The 27,156-nt window shown below is 36.1% G+C and overlaps 1 protein-coding gene across 1 annotated transcript; it reads right to left on the reverse strand.

Annotated features, from left to right (window-relative positions):
- Window positions 1–26,172, reverse strand: LOC111507926 (outer dynein arm-docking complex subunit 4). Its single transcript, XM_023163310.2, has 4 exons — window positions 25,869–26,172; window positions 17,164–17,492; window positions 5,868–6,231; window positions 1–1,259 (listed from the first exon to the last, which is right to left on the reverse strand). Exons 1-4 carry the CDS (start codon window positions 26,029–26,031, stop codon window positions 1,003–1,005), a joined length of 1,113 nt encoding a protein of 370 aa, XP_023019078.2. The 5' UTR covers window positions 26,032–26,172; the 3' UTR covers window positions 1–1,002.
- Between the last annotated feature and the right edge of the window lie 984 nt (window positions 26,173–27,156).

The raw sequence follows: 27,156 nt of genomic DNA on the forward strand, positions 1-27,156 counted from the left end.
TTTAATTACCTTCTCATCATACAGAATATATCGATGGAAAATTTATATTGATACCCCCAGTCCGACGCCTATTGATATCTTAAACGTAATATCAGAAAAAACATCGACCGGTTCTTTTGGCGGTATTTTCGCATTCTTTGTCGGTGTTTTGGCGTTCTTTGTCGCGTATCCCTATTCTAATGGCTCGTTAGCGGCGTCCTCAAGGAATATAGAGGTTAGACACATCTCAATGATTTTGTGGGTGAATTGTAGTGCTATTTGCTTAAGACGACTATGTTGATGTAGCGACATGTTTGCATTCTTGAAATTCTTTTACTCTCAGACAATACTAAACAAACTATAGTACAGATTTTGAACAGTGTACTATGAAAAAACAATGAAAAACTCGACAGATGTTCTACATCTACTATATCCAAGTAAACATCTTCAATATTCGTGACGTGTTTCAGCATCGAGGCTTCTCGACAAATGTCAAAGATTGAAGATTTTCAATTGTAAATTATTCTGGACACAAAAATGGGTAATCTCTCAAAAGGGTTTTGCTATTCTTACAATATTCTGTTGCGGAAAAAATAATACTTGTAGATAATGAATTTATTATTTTTCACTAGGTACAACTCCTATTGAATCAGATGTTTAGTGAAGCAAAGTGGAAGTTTGTAGCCATAAACATAGCTTTGAAAATATATTCTCATTGAAATAGGATCCCTGAGGCTATAATGTATCTAGAACAACGAAAAAAATCCACTCAGATGTATCTTTGCTAAAAAACTAATACTTTTTTTCTAAATGTGTTGATCGAACAACAGTTTACCATACAGTGTATTATTTTTTAAACGAATGGAAAATTCAAACCCGAATTATGATGTTTCCACTCGGGAATATTTTCAAGAAATATTACAATGCAATTATCTTCTTTTATCTCAAACCGATTCTCCTTGAACACCAACTACTAGCAGGACAGGTTATGCGGGAAGCACCAACTATGTCATAAACAATATTCTACTTCAAATTTGGTGGTAACTGCTGCCTCCAAAACTCTTGCCTTTCGTTCAAATATTCCACGGTCTCTTTGATACACTTCTCGACGGTATTGTTGTTTTCCTTGTACTTGCATTTGATATTCGGATTATGTAACAAATTATCCAAATATTCCTTATCTGCTTCAAGTTCACGAAGAAGCCTGCTTTTTCTTGCAGTTTTAGTTACCTTTCCAGTTGTTGGAGTAGATGATTTGTCACTCGTTTTGGATTCAGGACCTGAAATAACGACAAAAGTAAACATTCGTTTCATGTTCTACTTATTGATAACTTTCTGTTTGAATATTTTAATTAAAAGGACAAAAAGGGTGAGCCGTTGGTTTTCAATGAGATTTGAATCGTTTTCAAGACAGATCTTAGTATTTTTTTCATGTTTTGCCAACTGCCAATACTCATTTTCATATGGACAATGATCTCTTCATATTGTGATTTAATCATAGTATTGAATGGAATGATAGAGGTCCTTCTTTAATGATTATAGGCCTTTGAATCGACTATATGTCATTCCAATTCCTGATCACAGCAATCATCACAGAAATCTTGTGATGCACTGTTTGGAACCTTTGGTGAAGTATTAAATATTACTCGAGTTTTTTTCCAACATCAAACCATTATTTTAACACCTCGACACGTGTTTCGATCACCAAATGATCATCTTCAAGAGGAAGATCAAACAGTTTGATTATCCTCTTGGTTCAGAACAGTGTTCCAAGCAGCCTTTGCAATTCCAGCGACATGATTGTGCCAAGACATAACTCTTTAAGTAAGATGACGGGCTCTTCAGCAGGGCCATACGCTTTGTTGATATTGAGCTGTTTCAAATTTCGCTGTCGAAAAGTAATTTCCGGTATTGTGGATTATAGTGTTCAGCTAGTAGATTTGCATTAAAGCCTGAGGATCCTTTTCACAAGGAATAATGTATCTGATCCGTCTCAAGAAGGGCTGATGAATCATTTGGAAATGTCGTTCAAGGATTTCACTGTTTCTCTGATTGGTACTTCCATGGTCGAAATGACCTTGGATGCCAAAATGTTGGGGATTAGTGTTTCGCCAAGGACAAAACACTCAATGCTAAATTATGTAAATCGTATGCGCTGTAAATACAATATTTTGTGTGAACAGTTTGTGAATCAATGCAATCAAAAAACATGAAGAATCTATTGCGTATTTGACAAGAGAATTCATTATCTTAACTGATTCTCCATTCCTCACGAATGATAAGAAAGTTTATTCCAACCCCAGACAATGATTTTTTTCAAAGAAAGTAGGTACGTGTCAGAACCACACATGAACATACTATCATGATTTAATGGTCTATATGGACATAGTCTTTTCTCTCATGTGTCACCAATAAGCGAACAAGTATTCAAAGTTTGTTCTCTAAATGCACCCATGGAAAGTGTCCAACTAACCTAACCAGAACTGTTTCTCCAACATATACAATAATCATCACCAGCTGTTCTTATTTACTGAAGTGTAGGTGTGAGAAAAATGAGAGCTTTTATACTGACCATTCATAATCAGATGCATCACTGCACCATTATCTTCAATTGTACCTTAATATTTTTCTGTGGTTGTTCATCGAAAATCAATATTTATTGTACAAAATCATTTTCAATGAGAATGCTTTCATATTAGTAGACAACGCTATTTGGAACTCGGTTCTCCTTAATATCAACAATCTTGGATAGAAAGAGAACATGAAGACTTATCATGTGAAGAAGTGATTCACGAAAAAGGCAGAAAACACAAAAACTTCCAGATGAAATGATATATTGGCAGCAGTTTCTACTTGGTTTTTGTCGCACCTAACCAAAATCTTCTCCAGACCCTCATCAAGACGTAATATTTCTTGTCAGAATGGAAAAACTTACAACAAAGCAGTATATTCGATTTCTGGTCTTTTGAAATAGATTGTTGCTGTGTGGAAGGAAACGCTAGCGTTGATGATAAAAGGGTTCAATTGGGAACCATCAATTACTATTCGTAAGGAATGATCTTAAGACACTTGGAAAGACGAATAAAAACGATTTAGCAAATGCATGACATCGTAACACAATTAGTAAATCTTTAAAGACTTTAGATATGTCAGCTCCAGATGCTCCGTGATTCTATAGTGTACTATATTGTACTATATCAAAAATGATAATACTGATGTACCATGGAAAGTTTGGTGAAGATGAAATAGTGAAGTGAAGCAGTAATGAAGAGTGTGACCAGCTTATTCTGTGTAAAAAATCAAGTACCTACCTGTCATCCAAAGTAATTCGCATCAATGATTTGCAATAGTTGATACCTAAATATTTTAACATTGTTTAGGAAAAAAAAACAGCTAAATATCATTATTCTTATTAAATCAGTAGCTATGAAAGCGGCAGGTCTATGATTGATTTTTTTATTTTCATAGAAAATCGAAGACAAGAGTTCTAGATTCTTGGAATTCTTATAGTTTATACAAAGCCAATCCGAACAGCTGAATGAAAGAATAATGTACCGGGTCTGATAAATTTACTGGCTTATTCTAATATATAAAAATGGATGTTTGTTGGTTGGTTGGTTGGTTGGTAAGTGATAAACTTCTACATCGCTCAACCGATCGTGATGAAACTTGACATATATAAGTTTTTTTTCATAGAGAAAGTTTTTAGGCTATCAATTTTTCTGTAACTCGCCACTAGATGGCGCTGTAGAACAATTTTTTGAAAGCACTGTTCTATAACGCTGCGCACGCCTAAGTTTGTTGATTCTGATTCTGTCAGAACATTATAACAGCAGCGATACAGCAATATAGTACTAGTACCATATAAAACCTCCTACATAAAAATAATGGTCAGATCAAAAAATTCGGTAACAATTTAGTTTTTATGCCATTCGATTTGACTACGTATATACTTGAATACTAGGAACTATGTTTGAAGATTTATCGTTGTCTAGATCAACTTCCAATATCGAAATCAGAAAATATATTCCACAACTAAAATGAATTTTTGTATGAATTCTGGAAAGTTGAGAAACATCATTAATAATATTGTTTTCATTTCACTTGAAAAAGGTGAAAGTGGAAAGTTTCGATTTGTATTTATTGAGAGAGACGATATCAAATAAATTACCTAGTATAAAGAAGAGTTTGGAATCTAATTATCTGAAATCTCCCAAAGTTAGGAAGAAACACAATACGTTTAGTAATATTTGTTCTCAATATACGAAGACGTAAATTGCTCTTAGCGCTAAGTGCCAATAATGGAAATTTTCAGGGAATGAATGAAAACATGACATCGACAAGAGAAGGGACATTATCGATGATAATTTGACTAGTGATAAATATTTGGATATGTTGGAGAATTGAATAATACCGTGCATCAATAGGGCAATTGAGGAGGATATAAATTAATTCGAAAACGAAATAGTTTTCCAGCAGGAGGGTAGACCTCTTCATTATGTAGCTCCAGTGCAACAATTTTTGGATAATCATTTTTCTGGTGGCTGGATTGGCAGAAGAGATCCCAAAGAATGGCTACCACGGTCTCCAGATCTCACTCCTGAAGATTTCTTTCTATGAGGTCATTTGAAATCGAAAGTATATGAGATAGAATCAACAACATTGGAAGATTTGAGAGAGAATAACATGAGGCATTGCAGAATTCGGAATTCTCAACTATGTGAGGGCAGCAATGGAAGATCCTTTGTACCTTTACATGGAAGTTGGTGAAAACATTTTTTTATATTACCTATAGAATTTTTTTTTTCTCATTGTCCAGTCATGAGATTTTGATTCAAGAATTAATAAAATATCTCTTTTTCTGATTTATTGCTTCCATATTTGTCACTAGAACGTATATTTTGAAACGCGGCCTTCTGTATAGTTGCTGACCTGTTTTTTATTTTTCCTGCGAATTATTGTTTCAAAATTCATTTATAGTGGCTCGTTTTCAACTCAAATAATGTGTAGCTCCCGAACCATAAGCTTCAGACCATATATGTATCGTTTATTTAGCACAAGCTAATGCAGTTACAATATTAGTCTTAATCTAGGTTAAAAATTTAAATGTCACAATTAAAATTTAAAATCATGTGCATTGAAACATATAAATAAAAACAGCATAATAAATAAAATAAAAAGAAGAAAAAAAAAACTGTATTAGCAGGTTCCTATACTAAACACTTTGTAGGTCTAAAAGGTGCACTTTCAATTTTCTTTTGAATATATTTAGAGAGGTAGCATTCTTAATATCCTCCGGTAGTTCGTTGAATGCTTGAACTCCTTTAATGAAAACTGTATTATTTGAATTGACATTACTAGTCTGACGTATATGAAAGTTATTGCGACTTCTTGTATTGTATTCATGATATTCAAAGTTATACTTTAATTTGTCACTTAGATATACAGGAACATCACCAGTTTTAATTTTAAAAATAAATATTAATGCTAAATAACGAAAGTAATTTTTTACTGATAACCATTTTAATGTATTCAACATTAATGTTATATGTGTACGTTTTGTACTCTGTTGAAATCTACCCATCATGGAGTACCTGATAATGTGAAACAATATAGGGTGATCCATTTAAAAAAAATTGGTGACATGCTCACATTAATTGTGAATATGTCCTCTTGTATACTATTGTTGACATGTTTTTTTGTTTTTCATGAAAATCATTGTACCAAAAGTTATTCAGAGTAGCTCATTTCAAATGGAATGCACCGTATAAAAGGATTTTGAGCTTATTATGAAATATAATGTGTTCACTGACATTTTTTTTCATACTGAATACTGATTTTATATTACTAAATGATTAATGAATGAACAAATGAAAGACAATTCTTACTTATATTCCTGGTTTCCTCGATGGAGATATTGGACGTCGTTTCGACCTTCTTTCCTGCCCCCTTCACTTTCGAAATCGTACCGATTGCATTCTCAATCGCTTTCTGAGCTTTGTGAACACCCAGCTTGAATCCTTCGTGGTCGGGCCTAACGTGAAGACCCCTGTGGTAGAACATCAGGCCTAGTTCGAAATCTCCGAGGTAATACAACGCCTCCGCTTTTTGATAAATGGCTTTGATGAAATTTTTATCGATTTGCAGAGCGAGTTCGGCATCTTGCAATGCGTTTTTTGGTTGACCTAGTAATATGTAACATTTGCTTCTGGCTACCAAAGCACTTTTCTCGGTTGGATTGAGTTCGAGAGCCTGAAATGGAAATGAGTGAGATGGGGAAATATTTGCGAAATCAGCATCCCACGGGAAATCATTTTAATGTAGCATATAGGACGTGACTCATGACGACTGAAATGCAATATGAAATAACAGAAAGTTTACTTCAACAGGATTGTACTCTTTGAGGAAAACATACGTGAAGAGAGTGGACTAGTTTCAATAATTTTGTTAAAGATTGTGTTATTATATGGTAAGACAAAGGATTAATTTTTTGGTTTATTGTGGAAAATCAGCATTATAAATAAACACAATGTAAGAATTAAATCAGAATATCATGAGTTCATTTCTTTTGTTCATTTTATATAATTTCATCAAATTGTGTTGACTTCGAGTTCGGGTTGAACTACGTCTGTAATTTTGAGTTCGACGTTTTGGCTCCCATTTTGGAGCCATTTTCAAGAATAAGTAGCTTGACGTCGGGGCCTCAATCTGCCTACTCCTTAGATTCAATATATATATATATATATATATATATATATATATATATATATATATATATATATATATATGAGTTGTTTGTTCTGTGGTGAGGAAAAGTTATGTTTGTTTTGTATGGCGTGTTTTATAGGTTTGATTTATATATTATTGGGTTTATGTATGCCATTTTGGTGTTATTTTTGTGTTCGGCTTGTATGTGATGTTGAGGGGTTTGAAGATATTTGTTAGTTTTTTAGTTTCGTGACCTACGTATTTGAATGTTGTCCATCGTTGTGTTGTTTTATTTGTTGGAATAGTTTGATCCTTGTTCTGTATTTTTTGTTCGATTCTATTTTCTAGTTTATCTATTGTCTTTTGGGTGAATCCGTGCTCGTTCGCTATTTGGTATATGATTTTCCTTTTCTTGTTCCGGGATTCATTGCTAAGTGGTATCCTTAACATTCTGTATATGAATTCGTTATAGGCAGCCATTTTGTGTGACGGTGGGTGGTTTGAACTTGCAGGTATGGTGGAGCTTGTTTGTGTAGGTTTCCTGTATATTGCCATTTAAAATTATGTTTGTTGTGGTTGTATCCGATAGTTATGTCCAGGTAGTTGACTTAAGAAAATGTAGAACAATTCAATAAGAAATGTGAAAATGTTAAATTGAAAATATATAAATTAGGAAAAGAGAAATTTTAGTAATTCTAAAAATGTTCTAAGCCTACACCGAACTAATTATTGTGAATATCGGAACGCACTATTTGTCTGTGAAATGTCAATTAATAATTCAAGGTCACTGTCTCTTGTTTGTTTTGTAATAGAAATTCTTGAATTCAAATTTTGATTCAATTGTCCCGTTTTTTGTTCTTGGACAATTTCTTTTATATATGCATATATTTGATATTTGAAGTGGAATAAGTAAATAACTGGTTTTCCTCTAATGTTTTTGTGTAGTGTGAGTTTTCTAGTCTTTGGAATCTCCTTCACCTTAGTGGGAATATCACAATCACTGGAACTTGGACTGGATCTGGCTTATCAGGTTGGTTTTTTTCTACATTTGTATGTATTTCATTATTTTCATACAATACAATAAGATTCAATTTTCTAACTTTCTATTAAGATATTATTTATTTTATGGAGACAAAAAATTTCCGGGGCGTTCACCATCGTTGTCTTGAGAAGAATCCTGTTGTTGATGAAAAAGTTGAAAATCTCCTAATTTCCTTAGTTACCAACTCTCAATTTTCATTACTTTAAATTTTCAACTTTATTATCACAAAAATTTTCTGTTCTACGATTTTGCTATTTGTTCCTAAATTCAAATACATTTTCACTTAACAATTATGTACAGAAATGGTTAACCCCACTTGTTTCTAAGTATAAAAATTCTTCAAAAGCATCACTTGATGTCCGTATCTAAGAAAATGGTTTACGTTTACAACAATATTATTCGAAATTTTCATTATTTCTAAATATTTACAATAAGTTTATTTTCCAATTTTACTTGACAGATATAATTTTGCTTCATCTGACATTAATTTACAACCCATATCGATTGTCTGTTTTTTGAAAATTAATAAAATTTGGTACACAAATTATGAAATTTGAATTTCGCATTCTTTCGTACTTGTTTCCTGTCAAGTCTGTGGATTTCAATACATGTACAGGGTGCCTTCGCTGTAGTTCTGTATCTGAATTTTTCCGTGATGTTGTGAATATCTCTACACATTGTTATCATTATTTCCTAGACAAGATCTATTAACTGAAACCATAAATGTGCGACTGGCTTCTGCTGATGGCTCTGTGCATTTGTATTCCTTTCTTTTTGTAACCAAGTGTTACCCATCATTACACTTGGCTGTACTATATTGTGGTTTGCCAATTTGAGGGCCAATAGGCTGATACAGCTGTCTACCTGTGGCTATGCGATTAACAGGTTTGTCCTTCAAGAACAGTGGAGTCTAGCAACGCATTTGTGATTCACACAATGAGATCTATGGCGAGTTGAAACAGCGGTGTGGTTTGTAGCTCATTTGCATACACCTGCGACTCAAGAAAACTGCACAATAAAAAGTCTAATGGGGACAAATCGCACGGTCTCGGTGGCCAGTTCACATCACCTACACGTGAGATGACCATGTCCTCAGATCGCTCGTTTGGAATATCCAATGTGGCATGCGCTGTGCAACACGTAGCGTCGCCCTGTTTTAACCACATGTCGTTGGTCTCCAGATCATCCAATTCAGGACAAAAAAAAAGGTGGTAATCATCTACCTACAATGTTCGCCGTTAACAGTGATGGCCTGGTCAACGTCGTTATCAAAGAAACATGGACGATAACGGTGCCAGCCCAAAATCCACACCAAACAGTAACTTTTTCGGGATGCATTGGACGCTCTCGGATCTTATATGGATTTGTATCGTTTCAAAATCGACAATTTTGTTTGTTCACGTACCCATTCATCCAAAAATAGACCTCATCGCTGAAGACCATTTTGCGATGAAAATTAGTCAGTTTCCAACTGCTCCAGAGCTCAGGTTTAGCCCCACTTCAAATTGAAGTCAGGGCTAGATACCATGAATGGAAAATGGATAGTGAAAGAACGATTGGTAACAGAGTGAACGGGGTAGACAGGATACTCCCCTGGATGCAAGGGTTGTTGCTGGAGGAAGAGATGCCGGATGAGGAAATGACTGAAGTGTACGTGGACGCTGGTGTTAGTGAGAGCGATAGAAGAACGGGTACAGGCTGGGCATACAAAAAGAACGAGAGAGAATGAAAGGATTTCCGGACAGAGCAGTGTGAATGAAGTGGAACTGGTTGCTATATAACGAGCGATCGGAATTCGGAGCATAAATGAGAATGTCAAAGTAGTCAGAGACTGTGCGATACTGGTTGAACTGATGAAGACAGTACGAGTGAAGAATGAAAGGGTAGCTGTGATCCAGCGAATGATTGAGTAAAGGAATATAAGGGGAGCACGGACCCAAGTCGTCTGGCGAAAGGGACATCATCATGGGAATCCTGGAAATAAAAAAGCGTATCTTGAGGCCAATAAAGAGATGAATAAAGACAATATTTCGAGTCAGGCGTATGAGAAGTTAGAGAGAGAGGAGTGGAAGAGGATTGAGGAAAGTATCATGGAAGAATGGCAGAGAGAATGAGAAAACGACTAGGCGACCGCTCTACAGATTCTGTAGAGCAGTCGGGTATGAATTATTGAACCTGTCGAGGAAGGCAGTCCAATTGTTCACGGGGCACGGTAATTTTACAGGATACTTGGCCAGGTTCAACCTGGTTCCGGAGGTACCCTGCTCATGTGGTTGGGAGGAGCCTGAAACGGCAGAACATGTGATTGAGAGATGTATGGACGGAGATAAAGTTGGGTGGGGAGAATGGAATGACCGGCTGGAACGAGAAAAGGGAGTAATGCAACTGAGAGACATGAATGGAAAGAGGCAAGAATAAATATGAGTTGCAAACGAATATGAAGAGAGCCTGGTGTAGTGTGTGACGAGTCGGATGAGAGGCAAGCTGTCAGTTCGCCTTCCCAATCTTCTCAATCTGGATAAATCATGCCAAGGCACACTGTATAGCGTTGTGGACCTCAACTGTATAGGCTTTCTGGGAGACTAATAATTTATGTTTTCTTTGAACTAAATGTAGTTATTTTTGTGATTAGTTTTTCCCTCTTCCGTTTAGGAAATGGAATATGTATCAAGTAGCTGTAGTATTTAGATAAAGTTAACTTAATTTTGTATATAAAGGAGTTGTAATTGCAGATGAATTAAATAAAGTTGGGTCTTCTGCCCCCGCTGATTCGTCCCTTCGTGTGGTAGACGTTACGTGTCGGCGGCACGAGGGGGGTGAGTTCGAAGGAGTAGGGGTTCCCTTGACAGTAGTGGCGCTAGACAGAGGGAAGACGTCCAGGTGAAAGGCTTACGAGCTAGGGCAACAAAGGGCTATGGCATTATTCATGCTACAGAGCCCATTCATCGAACACATGTTGTCTATGGTCGCTCACCTTCAGTTCCTGGGTCAGGTTGTACGAGTGCAGGCCCAAGTCACGATGCCAAATTCGCCAAGTTGTGTTCTGTGAAAGGCTAAGTTCTTGTGAGCGACGCAAACAGAACACCCATTTTGATAAGACAATTTTATCATTTGCATGTGTAGTTGAATGCTATATTCGTCCATGGTGATTTGGCAAAAGAATATGGCAAAATGATTAGTTATCTCGCAATTCATCACATTTTATTCTATCAAAATGTATACAATTATCCACACTTTGATGATACTCGTTTCTTTTCACTGTATACAAGTTTCAAAAGAGATTATGATGATTTTCTATACCTTCTATAAGAATTTGTGTTTGTTCAGTTCGAAATAATTGAATTAACTATGTTGAATGCTCGTGTGCAGAAATTTTCTGTTCTAGTTGAATTCAGTTCCCAGAAAAGGGCGGAGGTAGATAAGATAAGATAATTTAATTCACCAAGTTATATAATAAAATGTTTGTAGCAAGTCAAAAAATAGCATGAAAGTAATTTTTCAACAATCAAAATATTATAAAAATATACGAGAAACACAGATAGAAAAATATAAGAATATGTTCACATTATAAACATTTAACATGATTCATGTATTCTTCGACAGAATAGAAGCAAAAACTGAATTTGAACATAATAAGAATTGAACAAGAATAAGAATGAGAGGTTGAAATTCAGTTTGTTCTTTTGAAGTTGATTTTTTATGAATTTCTATGAGAACATTGTGAAAAATAATGTGGGTAACGGCATATTATTCTCAATTTCAAAAAGTTTGGTAGACAATGATCCCCATAACCAGAATTGGTAATTATTCTGAGAGCTTTTTTCCGCAATTTGAAAATTTTTACAGCCCCAATTGAGTTGCCCCAGAGTTTAACATCATAGCTAATGTGGGAATGGAAGAAATTTAACACTGTTTGCACTTCATGTAGCGGCAGAGTTTGGGGAAAACTGCGTTTTGTCTGTATTCAGTTTGAGTCGATTTGTCACGAACCAATTTTTTGCCTTCCCATCGACTTTCAAATCTCATAAATTTCAGAAATAGCGTTAAAAATATTCTCTACAAAAATGCCTTCTATTCACTTGATGAATATTTTCAAACTGATCTGGCTGCTTGACATCACGATTATTTATACTATGTTTTTTTAATTGTTTTAAATAATTATATTATCTCCTACATCTGCTATTAATTTAAAGTTTTTTTCCATACTTCATCACTTGATATTTTTCAACTCCAATCTTTATTGTGTATGTGACGATTTCCATGCTTGTAAAAAAGTCTCAGGAAAAATAAAGCATTGCATTGTATTTTATTGTATTGTATTCTTTTGACATTCTAGATAGTTCAATAGAATATGAAAGTGGTCGAAGTGAAAATATCTACAAACATTCTGTGATAAGATTCTTTAGAATGAATATACTATTATACTTTGAGGTATCAATCTTGCAGATTTATTTTTCATGTTTGTCTTCAATCGAAATTGTAAATGAAAAAATTCACTCAAATTGGAATTTTGGTTATTCACTTCAGAATGTATTTCAAAATGATTTACTTATGGTAAAATATCAATCGCCTGAGGTTGTTCCCTTCACTTTTTTCTGTCTTAGCCAAATATTTTCTTAATTTTCCCAGATTAAAAGTTATATGTGCCATTTTCATAGTAAGAATTCACTCTGAACATGCAACTATGCAATTATTCGTCTAAAATAACTACAAAAAACTTCAATTCATTTTTAGAATTCCATGATGTTATCGTGTGGTTCCAATGATAATTGAGGAAACATTTCCTTTCAGAAACTTCATCGAGATCACGGAATATATCGATTGTTCATTTTATCATCCAACTGACATATAAACCTGCAAAGTCATAAAGATGCACCCTCATCATAGTGCTCTATCGATCAAACTTTATTTGTTTTAAATGACTATCGAAGATACGCTGAACATGCATTTGGATTTATATTACGGAAGTTGGATTTGAAACATGCGAACTTGAAGGATTGTGGTAAAGTTATATAAAGTTAAATTTGTGGTAAATGGAGGTCGACTCTAGACGGTTAAACTCATTTTGGACTTCGAAATTTGACGTAGAAAACAGAAAAGTAAGAAAGAAAACATTCATGGTAATTTCTCATAAGGGCAAAATATGTACTGGAATTCATGAAAATTGTGTTGTTGAGTGAATATTCATCTATCGAAATTTGAAAGATATATCTATAAGTTTCAGAAAGTTAACTCAATATTTCACTCAAATAGACAGTCGAAACACCTACAATCAACAGGTTAATCCAATTTTCAATAAGAGTTTTTATTTTCAACCAGGTGAATTTTCCCTCCAATTTTTCAATCGTGCAAAATGGATTGGTGTACAAATCCATACAAAATAGGGTTGATAGTATTTCTCACCATCATAAGAAAGTGAGAAATACATATTACCCATTACTGTTCCCTATTATCTATTATTACTATTTCCCATTACCTATTACCTATTATTTAGTTTCGTAGGGATAGCTCAAAATAGAGGGGTTTGAGAACCTGGGTTACTCCTACTACGAAGTATCAGATGATAAAAGCTCAAAAAGGTACAAGTCTGAAAAAAAAACATCCACTATTTCCACACTACAATCCACAATGTCGGAAATTACTATGGCTTGTCGAATCGTTTTTGTGTATGGGCTCTCCAGCTTCCTGAAAAAACGTTACCTCCAGGTGGCTGTCGATGGATATCTCTCTCATCAACGCTGGTGTTTCCCAGGGATCCATATTGTCTCCAACCCTCTTTTTACTGTTTATCAACGACTTATTGGGAAAAACCAAGAATCCAATATATTGCTTTGCTGACGGTAGCATACTTGTCCCGTCATTCTATTTGGATTCCAGGACTTCGGCGGATGCACATCTAGAAGACAATTTCGCTTTCTGCTCTGATAAGTTTTTTGGGGGTTGAAATGCACACCAATATGTCTTGGCACAATCATATCGCTGGAATTGCGAAGGCTGCTTCTCAAAAGCTTGGAACACGGCTTTGAAACAGAAAACTGTACACACCTAGCTTAGTGCTTTATAAAGCTCAGATCAGATGATCTTTGGAGTATTGTTCTCATGTATGGAGGTCTGACCCTAAGCGTACTCAGAAGCTGCTGGATTTCATCCAGAAAAAAGTCATTCGCCTGATTGCAACCAATAGAAGAATGGTTGGGGATTTGTCTCTCCTCTATATATACTTTAACGGGAAGTGTTCAAGTGACTTGGCACATTTGATTCCACCAAGAGTGATACATATCAGAAATATGCTACGGACTGTGGCTGCTCATCAGGTTCAACTCATTATACCTCAAATTTCGCCATTCAGGATTTCTTCCATTTGGAGAACTGCGTTTATGTAAGCTCCGGGGGTCGATTCAATAACCAATAAGTTGTTGAAGAGGCTCCCGGGCAACTGCGTCGAAAACCTACTGCATATTATAAACAGTTCGGGCCCTCAGTCACTTCCCCAGAAGGTGGAAGCATGCGATCGTTATCATGATCCTAAAACATGGTCAGAACCAGCTGTTCCCACAAAACTATCGCTCGATTAGTCTGCTCTCGTCGGCGGCTAAGCTGGCTGAAAGAGTCGTTCTGCAAAGGCTCAACGAAGAAGTTGAGGACCGAAATGTTCTACCTGACGAATAGTTCGGCTTCAGGAGAGAACACACCACTGAGTTACAAGCTCTGAGATTGGTCGAAAACACCATCGCGGTACTAAATCAAAACAAAAAAGTCCACGTCGTTTAACTAGACATTTCGAAGGCCTTCGACCGTGTATGGCATGAAAGCCTTCTGCATAAACTAATCGCGTTCGACCTGCCACGGGGTCTGATCCGGTGGATTGGGTCTTTCCTGAAAAACAGAACATTTCAGGTTCGAGTAGAGGGCTGTCTGACATTAGAGAGATCCTCGCTGGAGTGCCACAGGGGGCCATGATCTCCCCCACGCTGTAATCCGTTTTCACCAGTGACCTTCCGAGGTCTGAGCGTGTGAAGATATATCTGTGCGCTGATGACACGGCTCTCCTCTCATCTTCTATGGGTCGGGAGGTCGGTGTCGTCTACATGCAACGTGTATTGGACGACCTCGAGCGCTGAAGATTCAAATGGAAGATCCGAGTGAACCCGGACAAGACCCAGACGATAACCATGGGAAGAACGATATCTTTTCCGGCCAGAAAAGTGAGGATCACTGGAAGGGAGATCGACTGGCAGGCGCGGGTGAAGTACTTCGGCCATCTAATAGACCGTAGGCTCACCTGAAACCCGCACATCACAACCGTGAAGGCAAAGATCGAGGGCCGGATCAGAAGTCTATACCCTCTGATCAACAGACGTTCCAAATTGAGCCTTAAGAACAAGATTACGATCTATAAAATGATGTTCAAGCCTGTCATCATGTACGCTTCAGGCGTCTGGGGATAAACGGCCCGTCTAATATCTCCATTCTGGAGAGATTGCAAAATAAGTTAATAGTGAATGCTCCGTGGTTTGTACGGAATGATGCCATCCGCAGAGATTTTCAGCTGCCTTCCATTAAGTAGTTCATCCAGTCGAGGAATCGGCAAGTCTTGGATTGTGCAGAAACCCACGATAACCCGTTAGTTACGGAAGCTATGGATTATGCCCCCTCCCGATATAGAAGGCCCAGACACTCTGTCGGGTGAGGCCCTCACGTTTCCAGTTAAAAGATGAACAATATCTTCATCCAAACACCCCAACCAGGTAGGGGTCCACGTGAAGGTCGGTACTGATGTCTTAGGACATTCATGTCGTCATCTCATAAATCAGTCTTGACCCGTTTGACTTCCTGACGAACATCAGTCCAAAGATTGAGGGAGCCAGGCTCCAACCTGTCCGAAACCAAGATGGCTGTCGGTTAAGAGAAGGATACAGTTTGAAACTGATGTCATTTTCAAGGCTGAATGAGCTAACTAGAACTGTCTAATCAAGTTCAACAGCCCTGAGTAGTATTTCAGGATATAATGATATACATAGAAAATGTATCTCCATGAAATCTACGGTTTGGGAATGATTTTTTGTTTTTCTAGGGATGATACCTATTCGTTCAAACTTTATTAATTTCTTTTGTTGATAATGTTATTCAATTTCGCCGGTTTCCTAGAAAACTAGATGGTTCAAATATTTTTATTTGTTGGGATGATGTCTTTCGTTGATCCATCAAGATCGTATTACACGTATAGTCAGTGGGCATACTTGAAGACTGGCTATAAATCAAATCATCTAAAGGAACAATTCGTTCAGGCCAGTCTCAACACCCTACACAGTAGGTTAATGGACTGACACCTATCAGAAAACAACTACTCCCCTGGCTAATACCACGAAGGGCGTTGGATTATATCCGACAGGTGTCAGTGCAGGATTCTTCACAGAAGTTATTCCTGCATATGCTGTTGGCAATACAACTGCCGCAATAGATTTTCAATTATTGGAACACACTTGCAGACCGGTTTCGGGCTGTTTGGCCACTCGTCAGTGCAAGGTAGTGTATATCATCAACATAAAGTCGATGATTTCCGATAATTGAAAATCGAATTCCGTCAGAGTATCATTCCTCGAACTAAGCTGAAGACTACAACAAACAACAGGTTTGTCGTCGCTCCATCTGCCTGTGAACGAGGTAACCAACTGCATATCCAAATTTGCCCAATTCCTCGTAAAAGGAAAAAAATCTTTCACGTATAGTCAGTGGGCATACTTGAAGACTGGCTATAAATCAAATCATCTAAAGGAACAGTTGAAGCAGTTGTATTGCCAACAGCATATGCAGGAATAACTTCTGTGAAGAATCCTGCACTGACACCTGTCGGATATAATCCAACGCCCTTCGTGGTATTAGCCAGGGGAGTAGTTGTTTTCTGATAGGTGTCAGTCCATTAACCTACTGTGTAGGGTGTTGAGACTATCCTGAACGAATTGTTCCTTTAGATGATAAGATCGTATTAGTTGTCCAAAAATACATTCAGAAGACTAATATTTTCAGCTCAATGCCACTATTCACCACGTTATTTTTATTGGAAAATTTCGATTTCATTGATAAAAATGTATATTGGATCATTCAACATATTTTCTTCTGATATTTTTGATGAATATGACGAATATTCAAACTATTTTCAGAATTTTAAGTGGAAATATCACCGGTTGTCTTGTCCTTTGAATAGCAGAATACATCTCGATATATCCCGATATATGTATATAATTATAAGAATAATATCCTATTTCGACATATTCCTCTACGAATAATTTTTGATGGGGAGGTAATGCAAATCTTTTTCGATGAATAAAAAAAATCAACAGAGTAAATCAGTAAAGAGATCATCTCATTAAACTTCATGTGACATAATTGATATCAAGCATTGAAACAGTATTTATATAGGAATAAACAACAACCTTTGAGATGAAGTCTATCGCAATTTGAAAATCTCCTCTGCCCATTTCGTAGTTCCCGAGAGCCAAATAATTTCCAGGCTCCGCTTCCTCTGGTATCTGCAATGCCCTTGAACGATCCTGTTTCCGCTTCAATTTCAAAGATTGCTTGATATCCTTAGAACCCATATTGACTGCGGCTGCCCGGTCTTTGTCACAATAGATCTCTTCATATCTGGGACCCACTCTTCGTCTTTTTCTCCTTAGTTTCTTCTTCGAGTCCTGGGTGAACTCTTTGGATAGTTTCTTCGAAGTGTCGAAAGAAATAACTTGCTTTTTCCTCGTATCTGATTCTGTATTGAAAATCGTACTCGTTGAGTAATTGCCTACATTCATCTTGTAACTTTTTCGAAATTATTGTTTTACTGAATGACAGAAATATTGACTTTCGATATGAAGAGATTTGATCACTCTGAAGAAAGATTCTTCTCCGGAGCTCTGCATGAATTATCAAGATAATTACAGTTAGTGATATTCTTTCTATTTCCAGTTACAGTTGTCGCAGTAATTGAAATTTTGAAATAAGTGTTTTATTAAAGGAGTCCTTCAATGATTAAAATGTAAAAAAATTGGTTTCGACTTCGTTTTCTATCGTTTTTTACCCGCCTTGACTGGATGATGAAATACTGAAGACAACTCATATCAATCATTTGATCAAAGTTATAACATGAATGCAGTGTCTATTGTTCATAACTAAACTGGCCAACAATATATTGGGATGTTCCGCTTGATATTTTTCATGATATTTCATTTTCATTATTTGGGAGAAAATTTTAAAGAGATTTTAGTCATCAGGCACACATTTGTAAGAACCGTCGATGCATCTTTGAGGATGCAAAAAATTGTTCTTACGTCAAAGATGCCAATTATCCATGTCTGCGAAACATTTGGAACAGTTTATGAACCAAACGAAATGAGCTATCCAGAGAAAGAACAATAAAGCCATATCATAACCTCAAAAGACTCAACTTTTAACCATTTGATTGGACTGTATAAATACGCCGACTCAGACAAGTGGTATCATTCTACATATTGATATAATATAAGTGAAAAGGGACAAGTGGAAATCAATAATCAGTATATTCATACTTTTTAAATTTTAGTGGAATTTTACTGGTACAAAAAGTATGAAATGTTGTATTTTTATCTTTCTACGCTTTTGATTATTTGAGTCAAAACCCTTTTCAATAAGGTTATTGATTGTTCGAATTAACTTTTCATTCAGAGTTAAATATGAAGCAACCAACAGTGTCGTTTTATAGTGTTCGAATGTTACGGACAACACTCTTTGGATTGACTTGAAGTAAAACATTCTCAATTACTGCCACCTGATGGAAGAAACTACTTGGTACTTTCTTTCTTATTGATTCGGCCGTTACTTCATGAATACTAGAAAACAAGTTGATGTAATCTACACAAGCCTAGCGAAAGCATTCGACAAAGTGAACCATGGAGTTCTCATCGCCAAATTAAGGAAATTCTCAATGAATCAATCAATGATAACATTAGTGAAGTCATATCTGTCAGATAGAGATCAATTTGTTGCTTACAATAGAAAAAGGTCGACACTATTCAGACCAACCTCTGGCGTTCCTTAGGGATCAATTCCAGGCCCCCTTTTATTTATAATGTTCATAAACAATATATGTGATTATATAAGACATTCCAAATTCCTACTCTATGCAGATGATCTCAAACTATACCAAACCGTCAACGATGGAAGAGACAGTGAAAACCTTCAGAAAGACTCAGATTCTACCGCTATCTTTTGTGAGACGAACAACTTAATGCTGAATGCAAAGTTATGTCTTTTTCACGGAAAAATGTTATTAATCCAAGGGAATATTCAATAAATGGCACCAAACTGGAAAAACTTGCTCAAATCGAAGATCTAGGAGTCATATTTAATAGGAACTTCAACTTCAGAAATCCATTGAATATATTGTACGTGATGCAAACAGAAACCTTTGTTTTGTGTTAAGAAACGCCAGGGATTTCAAATGGGAATTAGAAATTTTCATATTCGAAGTCTTTGTCTATTGTACTATTTATATTCAACATGCATATTTAATCAGATAATAAATGTATCTGAACTCCTCAGTGTGATCAATCTTCATGTTCCTAGTGCTAGTCTAAAAAATCGTAATAAGGTTTTCTATACAGACACCCGATCAGGGTCTCCACTCAATCGCTGCCTTAGGCAAGTGAATGATCTAGTCGTGAGTCATCGAAGTCTTAATTTTTTTTTTCCGTTATGAATTAGAAATAAGACAGTCGTTCAAAATAAAATGTGCCATGTATACCTGTTTTTATCAATGTTTCTCTTGTATGTAATTTTAGGTATTCATTTACTCTGTGTATTGTAAAATCATATATTTTATGTTCCATGATATTGACTGTATACATATAATCGGGTGTAAACCTATTTGGAATGCAGTTTAAATAAAATCTATCTATCTATATATCTAAGATCCTTAGTAATTTCACAAACTACACTGGAAACGAATTCTTCGCCCTAATTTTTACATACCCCATGTAATCTATAACGTGCAAACGCCTCTAAATGATAGGAGCAATGTATGGAGGCTATAACAGGGGGGTTTTACTAGTGAAAAATAATGAGGTTAGCTACTTTCGGAGAGTGGGTCGTGGAAAAAATACCCTAATGTGGTAGAAAGTAGATTTATTCATTGTGCAAGCTGCACGTAGATGACTTAACTATATTGATCCATTAAAATTCGCATGTAGAGAAGTAAATGATCATTTGACAACCCTATGTAAATGAAGTTAATATATTTTCAATAAATTGTCACATTAAATCAATTGTATTCTTTCTTCTAGAATCACTGGTAGATAAGGATGCTGAATAAAGTGAATAGTTATTAGTTATATAGCTATTAAAAGGAATGTAATTGAAGTAATGAGCTTCCTTCTACCTTTTTTGCCAAAAAGCTATATTCAAATGTAGCCAATAAGCAGGCAATATACAAACAACAAGAGGTGTGATATTAATATGAGCAAAGCAATTGAAATAATGAAAACGTTTGCGGCTAGATTAGGAAGATAGAATAATTCGAATCCAAAACACTGAAGTGAGAATTTCATTTTTTCTCAAGAACAAGAAAACTCTTTTATTCAACTTCTAATAATGTATATAGCAAATCCATCCATGAGCACAATTTTTCAATTCAGCTCTAGCTATGTGCCGTGATGATAAAAAAAAGATTTTCTCCTTTCAAATTTATGTCATTCTGTCATCTAGTCAGTTTCATTTCTCAGTCCCATGAAATGGGTTACCTAATTGTTGCGTTTGGAGTATAATCATCTTCAATGACGTCACAGGTGAACCCTTTTGATCAAACCTTGCAATATAGTTATGAACATAACAGAAGTGACACGGATTACCAATATAACAGCCTTGATGTAAATTTATATTTTTAAGAACTAAATATTAGGATGTTAGGTTACTTATTACTTTCAGGGTACCGAAACCTAGAATTTAATGGATCTCCATATTTTGTTATATCAATAAATGAGCAATAAATGAATAAACATCAAATTTGTATATGATTTTTCTAGGTAATTCAACACATAACAAATCACCTATGACTACTTCCTCAGGTACATGGTACATCCACAATCATGATTACCAGGAAAATATCATACCAAATATCATATCAAATGATTTAGCTTCAAACCTTCATTTTCTGTGTGTGAAATTTCGAAATCTCCGTTAAATATATGATTTTCTTCTGAAAGATGATTTGAATATGTTGAACTCATTTTCGTATTCACATAGCTTATATGATGTTCCTGGATGCGATTCCTGAATGTTCTGCCGCTTTGACCAATACATACATTAGGACAAGCTCCAAAATGAATTATATAAATTGGATTGTGGGACTTGTTATAAGGTTCTTGGTCGAATAAACTCAAAAATTCAAACTTTTTCTGACTTATCAACTAGATCCAGATTAATCAACATTACTGAACTTCTTTCCCCGAAACTGATGTTATCATAGTCTTTGTATTCATATTATTGAAGTAGAATTTATTTATTATTCTCTAGGTAATCATGATTGAAGATATACCTGAGGTATATAAAATTTGGGTAGGTGCTCCAGGTAATTATGTTTGAGTATGGCGATTAAGTGGGGTTTATTAGAGTTGGAGTAAAAGATCATGTATGTTGATATAATTCACTACAAAAAAGCTATTGTGATAGCGAAATATGTTATATTTTTGTGAATAAAGTTTGTGAAGGTCTTTTCCGGTGTAGTTTGTGAAATCACCTGGTACCTCTTCGCAAGTTCCTGGTTTATCAAGTTGGTCTTTGAGGAAGCATCTCAATCACACTGCTGTTTGGATCGCATCTTTCCTGCACTGCTGGGAGGTACTAACTCTAAACCGGTCTGTAGGTGCATTCTCAATTGATTTTAGCGTGATCCTGTAGCTGGATGAACAAGAAACATCTGCATGACTAAGCTCTGTGAGGTATTATCCGAAAAAGTAGTTATTCTACGCCAGGATTTCACCAGATCCTACTGTGTAGGAACGTTGGGAGAAACAGATGTTTCGAGACTTCGTTTCGAAAGCTCTATTCAGTTAAAGTCAATGAAAATCTACTGTTACTCAAAAATGAGTATATCGTCAACAAAGGATACACTTTTGTTGGATTTAAACTCAGTACTGTATACATGTTTCGTGCTCAGTTCCTATAAAATTTGAGAGGTATTCTATTGAGGGTGTAATTCCATTTGCTGAAACCTTGAACAGTTGGGTGAAGGCTGCATGATTCACATATGCACAACCCACTTGGCAGCCGATCGACAACATCTTTATGGAATGCCACACACGCAACTTTGGAACAGAAATAACATCCTCATTCGTATGTGTAACAATTTGAATGTAATTGGATGTGGTTTCATGATAATTATCGATTCGTCGATAATGTACCGATTTCAATTTTCAATTTTTCAATGCATAATATATGAAAAGGATTCTTGTTATTCTATTTCAGTTGAAAACTTGTCATTTCTGAGTATGATGGTGATATACTTTTGTAGAATTCTTTGATAACAGTAAAAAATATCCCATTCAAATCAAGTTTGTCTGTTTAATTATTGTAAAGTTATAAAACCAGACCCTTCATCAAGACGTGGTGACGTCTTATTGAACTTTCTGTGATTTATATCCATATATACGTGGGCTAGTCAAAAAATACAGTAAATTTGTGTGCTAGGTATATTAGTTTAGCAATTTTTTTTCGTTTTGTGTTGCTACACTCGTTTCGAACATATGTTCATTATTTTAGCTATTTAGCATGTTTAGTTTATTTGGTAAAAGGCATTTAAGTTGAAAGTGTTTTGCGTGTTCGCAAAAATAGAATTAAGTGCTCGAAAACCATCGAAATGTTGACAGTGACATACGATGATTGTACTCTGAGTCACAAAAATATTTAACAAGTGGTACAACCTCTTCACAGAAGGTCGAGAAGATGTGAATGACGACGCTTGCCCTGGTCGCCTCAGCACGTCAAAAACCGGTGAAAATGTTGAGAAAGTGAAGAAAATTGTTGTAGTGAATCGTCGAGTCACTATGAGAGGAGTTGCTGAGTATTTCGGCATATCGGTTGGCTCATGCCATGCAATTTTTTCAAAACTTTTGGACATGAAGCCTAACGGCAGCGAAATCTATTCCACCATTGCTGAATTTGGACCCAGAAAACCATCGCATGAGCTTCACTTCTAGAATTGTCGAATGACGTTAACGAAGATCCTCTAGATATGCTTAAATGGGTCAAGAGCCGAGGAGACCCAAGACCACAAAAAGCACGCCAAGTTCAATCAAATGTCAAGGTTTTGCTCAATGTGGCGTAGTGCATCAGGAGTTTTTTCCACTTTGCAAGCAAGTGCCTTCTCTGTTACAGAGCTGAAATCTTGAAGTCACTTCACAGTTGTGTTGTACGAATTGTATTTAAGTTAGGATAAACAAGATATTTTTACAGCTTGTCAAATCTAGGAAGAGACTCATAGTCTCCTAACGAACGCGCATCTTGTGTGCGGAACCGTAACGGAATGCAGAAAGCTCTTCCTACATTTGACAAGCTGTTCAAGCACCTAAAGAATTCACTTTGTATCATTTCCACCCCTTCTGAAAGTGTCATGTGAGCATACGAGTATTAACCATATTACAGATGCAAACTCAAGTTGGAGTCCTACTAAGCTGTAACAAAGCTGTTGGATAGTATTTGACGTTGATTGATCTGAAATCCTAATATACGATTATCATTCCTGACTATATTATCAATATGATTTGCTAAAGAAAAGACGTTGTTCAAAATTATTCGGACAGTGAAGCGGCGTTGGAAGCTCTTGGCTCCTACCGAGCAACGTCTAAATTGGTAGCAAATTGCCAAAAACCACTCTCCTCGATAGGAAGACAAAACAGATTGTCTCTGGTCTGGATTCCTGGCCATACTGGTCTGGAAGGCAATGAGGCTGCTGACTCCTTTGCAAAAGAGGGTGCTGCAAGCAGCTTCATCGGACCTGAATCTGTCACTGGTATCGCTTTAGGCTTTGCCAAACAAACATTGAACACCTGGATGGCAAGACGATTTATAGACATCTGGCAGAATCTTCCAGGATTAGCTCACTCCAGAGCATATCACTGGAGTTTTTTCCCAACATCAAACCTTTATTTTAACACTTCGACACGTGTTTCGATCACCAAGTGACCATCTTCGAAACGAAGATCGAAGTGTGATCTTCCTCTTAAAGATGATCCTTTCGACACTCCAGTAATATACATCACTACACCAAATGATCCAAACAGTGCACCACAGTAACTCCAAGGCGTTCATTCATCCTTCGAAGCTTGATACCAAATAGTTGTTGGACTACAGTAGGGATGAACCACGATGTCTGAAACAGGCTTTCTTATAGGTCATTGTCGTTTGAATCATCATATTCAGAGACTTGGACTGTCGAAAGAAAGTGTGACAGTGTGTGTCGCTTCTGTTTGAAAATTGATGAAACAGCAGAGCACATATTCTGTGTCTGCCCCGCTGGGGACCGAAACAGGTTTTTGGAGATCGGCAGAGCCGTACTCTCACCATCTGACCTGAAAGAACACTCAGCATACAAACTAACCGGCTTCGTTGAAAAGCTGGATTTATTTGGTCGTGTGTGAATAGGTGTGAGCCACAATAAACCTTTGCGGGTTACGGTGGAGAGTCGAATAGATCCACTCACTTTGAACCTAACCTAACTACTCCCAAATCCTTGACCTCAAATTTCCACATCAAGACCTCTGCGTTCATGTGATATTCAAAGTTGATGGAATTTTTCAAACAGGTTATGGCTAGAAAAGAGTATTTCCATATTTTATATTTATATTTATGATTCATTGTTAGTACTCACTCTGTTATTCTATCGTATAGTTTGTATGTGCCTGAATATTTTCAAATCTTCTGCAGAAAGCAGGTACTTAGAGTACTCGTACTCAATATAGATGATAAAGCGAGAAGACTATTCAGAGAAAAATGCAAGAGCTGACTGAGACTTTCAGAAAAGTAACTTCTCTATAATAGAAAAGGTGTATGAAGAGCTAAGAACACCAATGCCAGTGTACTTGATGAGATAAGCAAGACAGATGAGAAAACAAATTCAGTAATTTCGAAACAATATAATGGCTTGTACAAAAATTGTCCGTCACAGCTTGATTTGAACGTTTCATTTCATTATGTCAACATATCACAAAGGGTCACATGATCAGATAAAATTTTAAAATTTCAGAGTCCAAATAATATTTTGTGAAATTCTAATTTGAAAAAATTTGTAATGCTCAATATTTTCCAGCCTACACTCAGAGAAAAATAATTCTGACGACCTTTAAAGTAACATAAATAAATTTCATACTCAATGATGTCTGTCATAGGATATCATGTTGGAGGGACATGAATACCCGTTAAGCACCAAGTCCATGAGATTGAGTTCATCGCCAAATGAGCGTACCACTTGTTACGACCTACCCAATGGATTTGAATAGATCACTATTATCGAAGTCAAAAAAAACGGGAAAGTATCATTATTGATGTAGAAGTGAGGTAATATGCTTCAGGTAATCATAATTGAAGGGGTACCTCAGGTATATAAAAATTATAGAGGTTTAGGTAATTTGATGGAAGTAGTCTTAATTGTAGTTACCTGCGCTATATAAATATTAACGTAAGAAGTAACTTCAAGTATTCAAATCACTGTTGAAGAAGCTACTGCGTTAGCGAAACATGTCGTGATATATTTCTCAAATATAGTTTGTGGAGATCGATTCGTAAGGTGTAGTTTATGAAATTACTATGGATCTTCATCAAGTAACGGTCGAATCAATCAGAAAATCAATCTAGTATATTCATTGATGTATAATCATTGAATGAAATAGAAATATTTGGAAAATTTGCAAAAACATCACCAGTAAAAATTGTCCTATTATTGATAGGACCTCCCAATGAAGCCCTAGATTTTTCAGCGAGTGTACTCTTCATGAAACAGTTATGCTAGAGGGTGACTTTAATCAATAAATAAATTGCAACAATTAGCAAAACAATCCCAATAATTGTCGAAACAGTACTTTAACTTTTTTGGTCTCTTTCAAAAATTCTCCATAAATACCTTCAACATTTTTCGCGTCTTCTTTTTCACCTTCAACTTCTTCGGCCGGGTTATCGTGATCATCAACGTTGATTCTTACGAAACTTTGCAGCAGTTCATTTTCTCGTGTTATGCTCAGTCGTTTTTCGGCAATTATTTTCGTAGACTCCGCCATGTTATCCATTACGATCCAGGTGAGTTACCGTTCGAACAATCACGTAACACGCAATATCTTTGCAACATGTAACGTTAATGTGGATTTTATGAACACCGGTAATGTGATTTTGGTTAAATTACTATTTTAGGTTTTAAAAGGGTTTTATTAACTTACTGTGAAAACCAACACTTCTGTGGTTGCTATGGTTTCCCAGAGGCGTGATCAATGGGTGGAAAACGTAACGCCACCTAATTTGCCTGGAACGCTTTCTTCCAACACCATAAGTGCAGGGGTGGACTCTGCCAGTTTATGCCGGAGACAGAATGACATTATTTATACAGAGAGTGTATTTTCTAGTGTGTAGTTTTGGCATTCATAAGATCAACTTGATTTTTATTAATGGGTGTATTTTTGGGTTCAATTACAAGGAGGAGCGATATGAATTAAAAAAAAAACATAAAAACATGAATAATTTCACTAGAGAAAAATAGGCAATGAACATTAATAAAATCTGGCTATCTATCCTTCCAGGTACACAAACAAGGTCAGTTAACTCCATTGGGAGAAAAGAAGTTACGCCCACAAATAATAAAATAATATGGACTCAAATACCAGAATCCTAGTTATAGTAGGTACACGCCAACTGAGATGAGCCAGCGCAGAAACGTAAAATCGTTCTGTGTTAAAAGACTCCGCCCACCTCAGTCACATTTCGCCAATTTACTATTGACATCAGTATGAGTTTGTGTGACCAATAGCTATCTTCTGGTGCGGGTATAATTTGGTTTTAAATGCTCATGAAAATCTCATCTCAGTTGGCGTGTACTTATATCGCGTTCGAAACGGAAACAATACCTCGAGCATCATGTCGGGCACTGCGACCGTTACCACATCGCCTTTGACAATGTCTACCGCAGTAGTAGACGAAATATCAGGCATGAAAACTTGCAGATGACGGCCAAAAAACCAAGAAAATTCCTTTCACACAGAGATGATATTATCTTGTCTCTACATAATATAAATCAAAGTCCCTGTCGTGTCTGTTTGCCTATCAGAACGTGATAAGCTGAAAAACTACCGAAAGAATTTTTAAACAGTTTTCACTAATGGAAGAAATAGTCACAATGGAAGGTTCATGTGTTTGATTCAATA

The sequence above is a fragment of the Leptinotarsa decemlineata genome, unplaced genomic scaffold (genome assembly GCF_025532065.1).
Source record: "Leptinotarsa decemlineata unplaced genomic scaffold, Ldec_3_MD MMD2_P_RNA_scaffold_5, whole genome shotgun sequence".
NCBI lineage: Eukaryota > Metazoa > Arthropoda > Insecta > Coleoptera > Chrysomelidae > Leptinotarsa > Leptinotarsa decemlineata.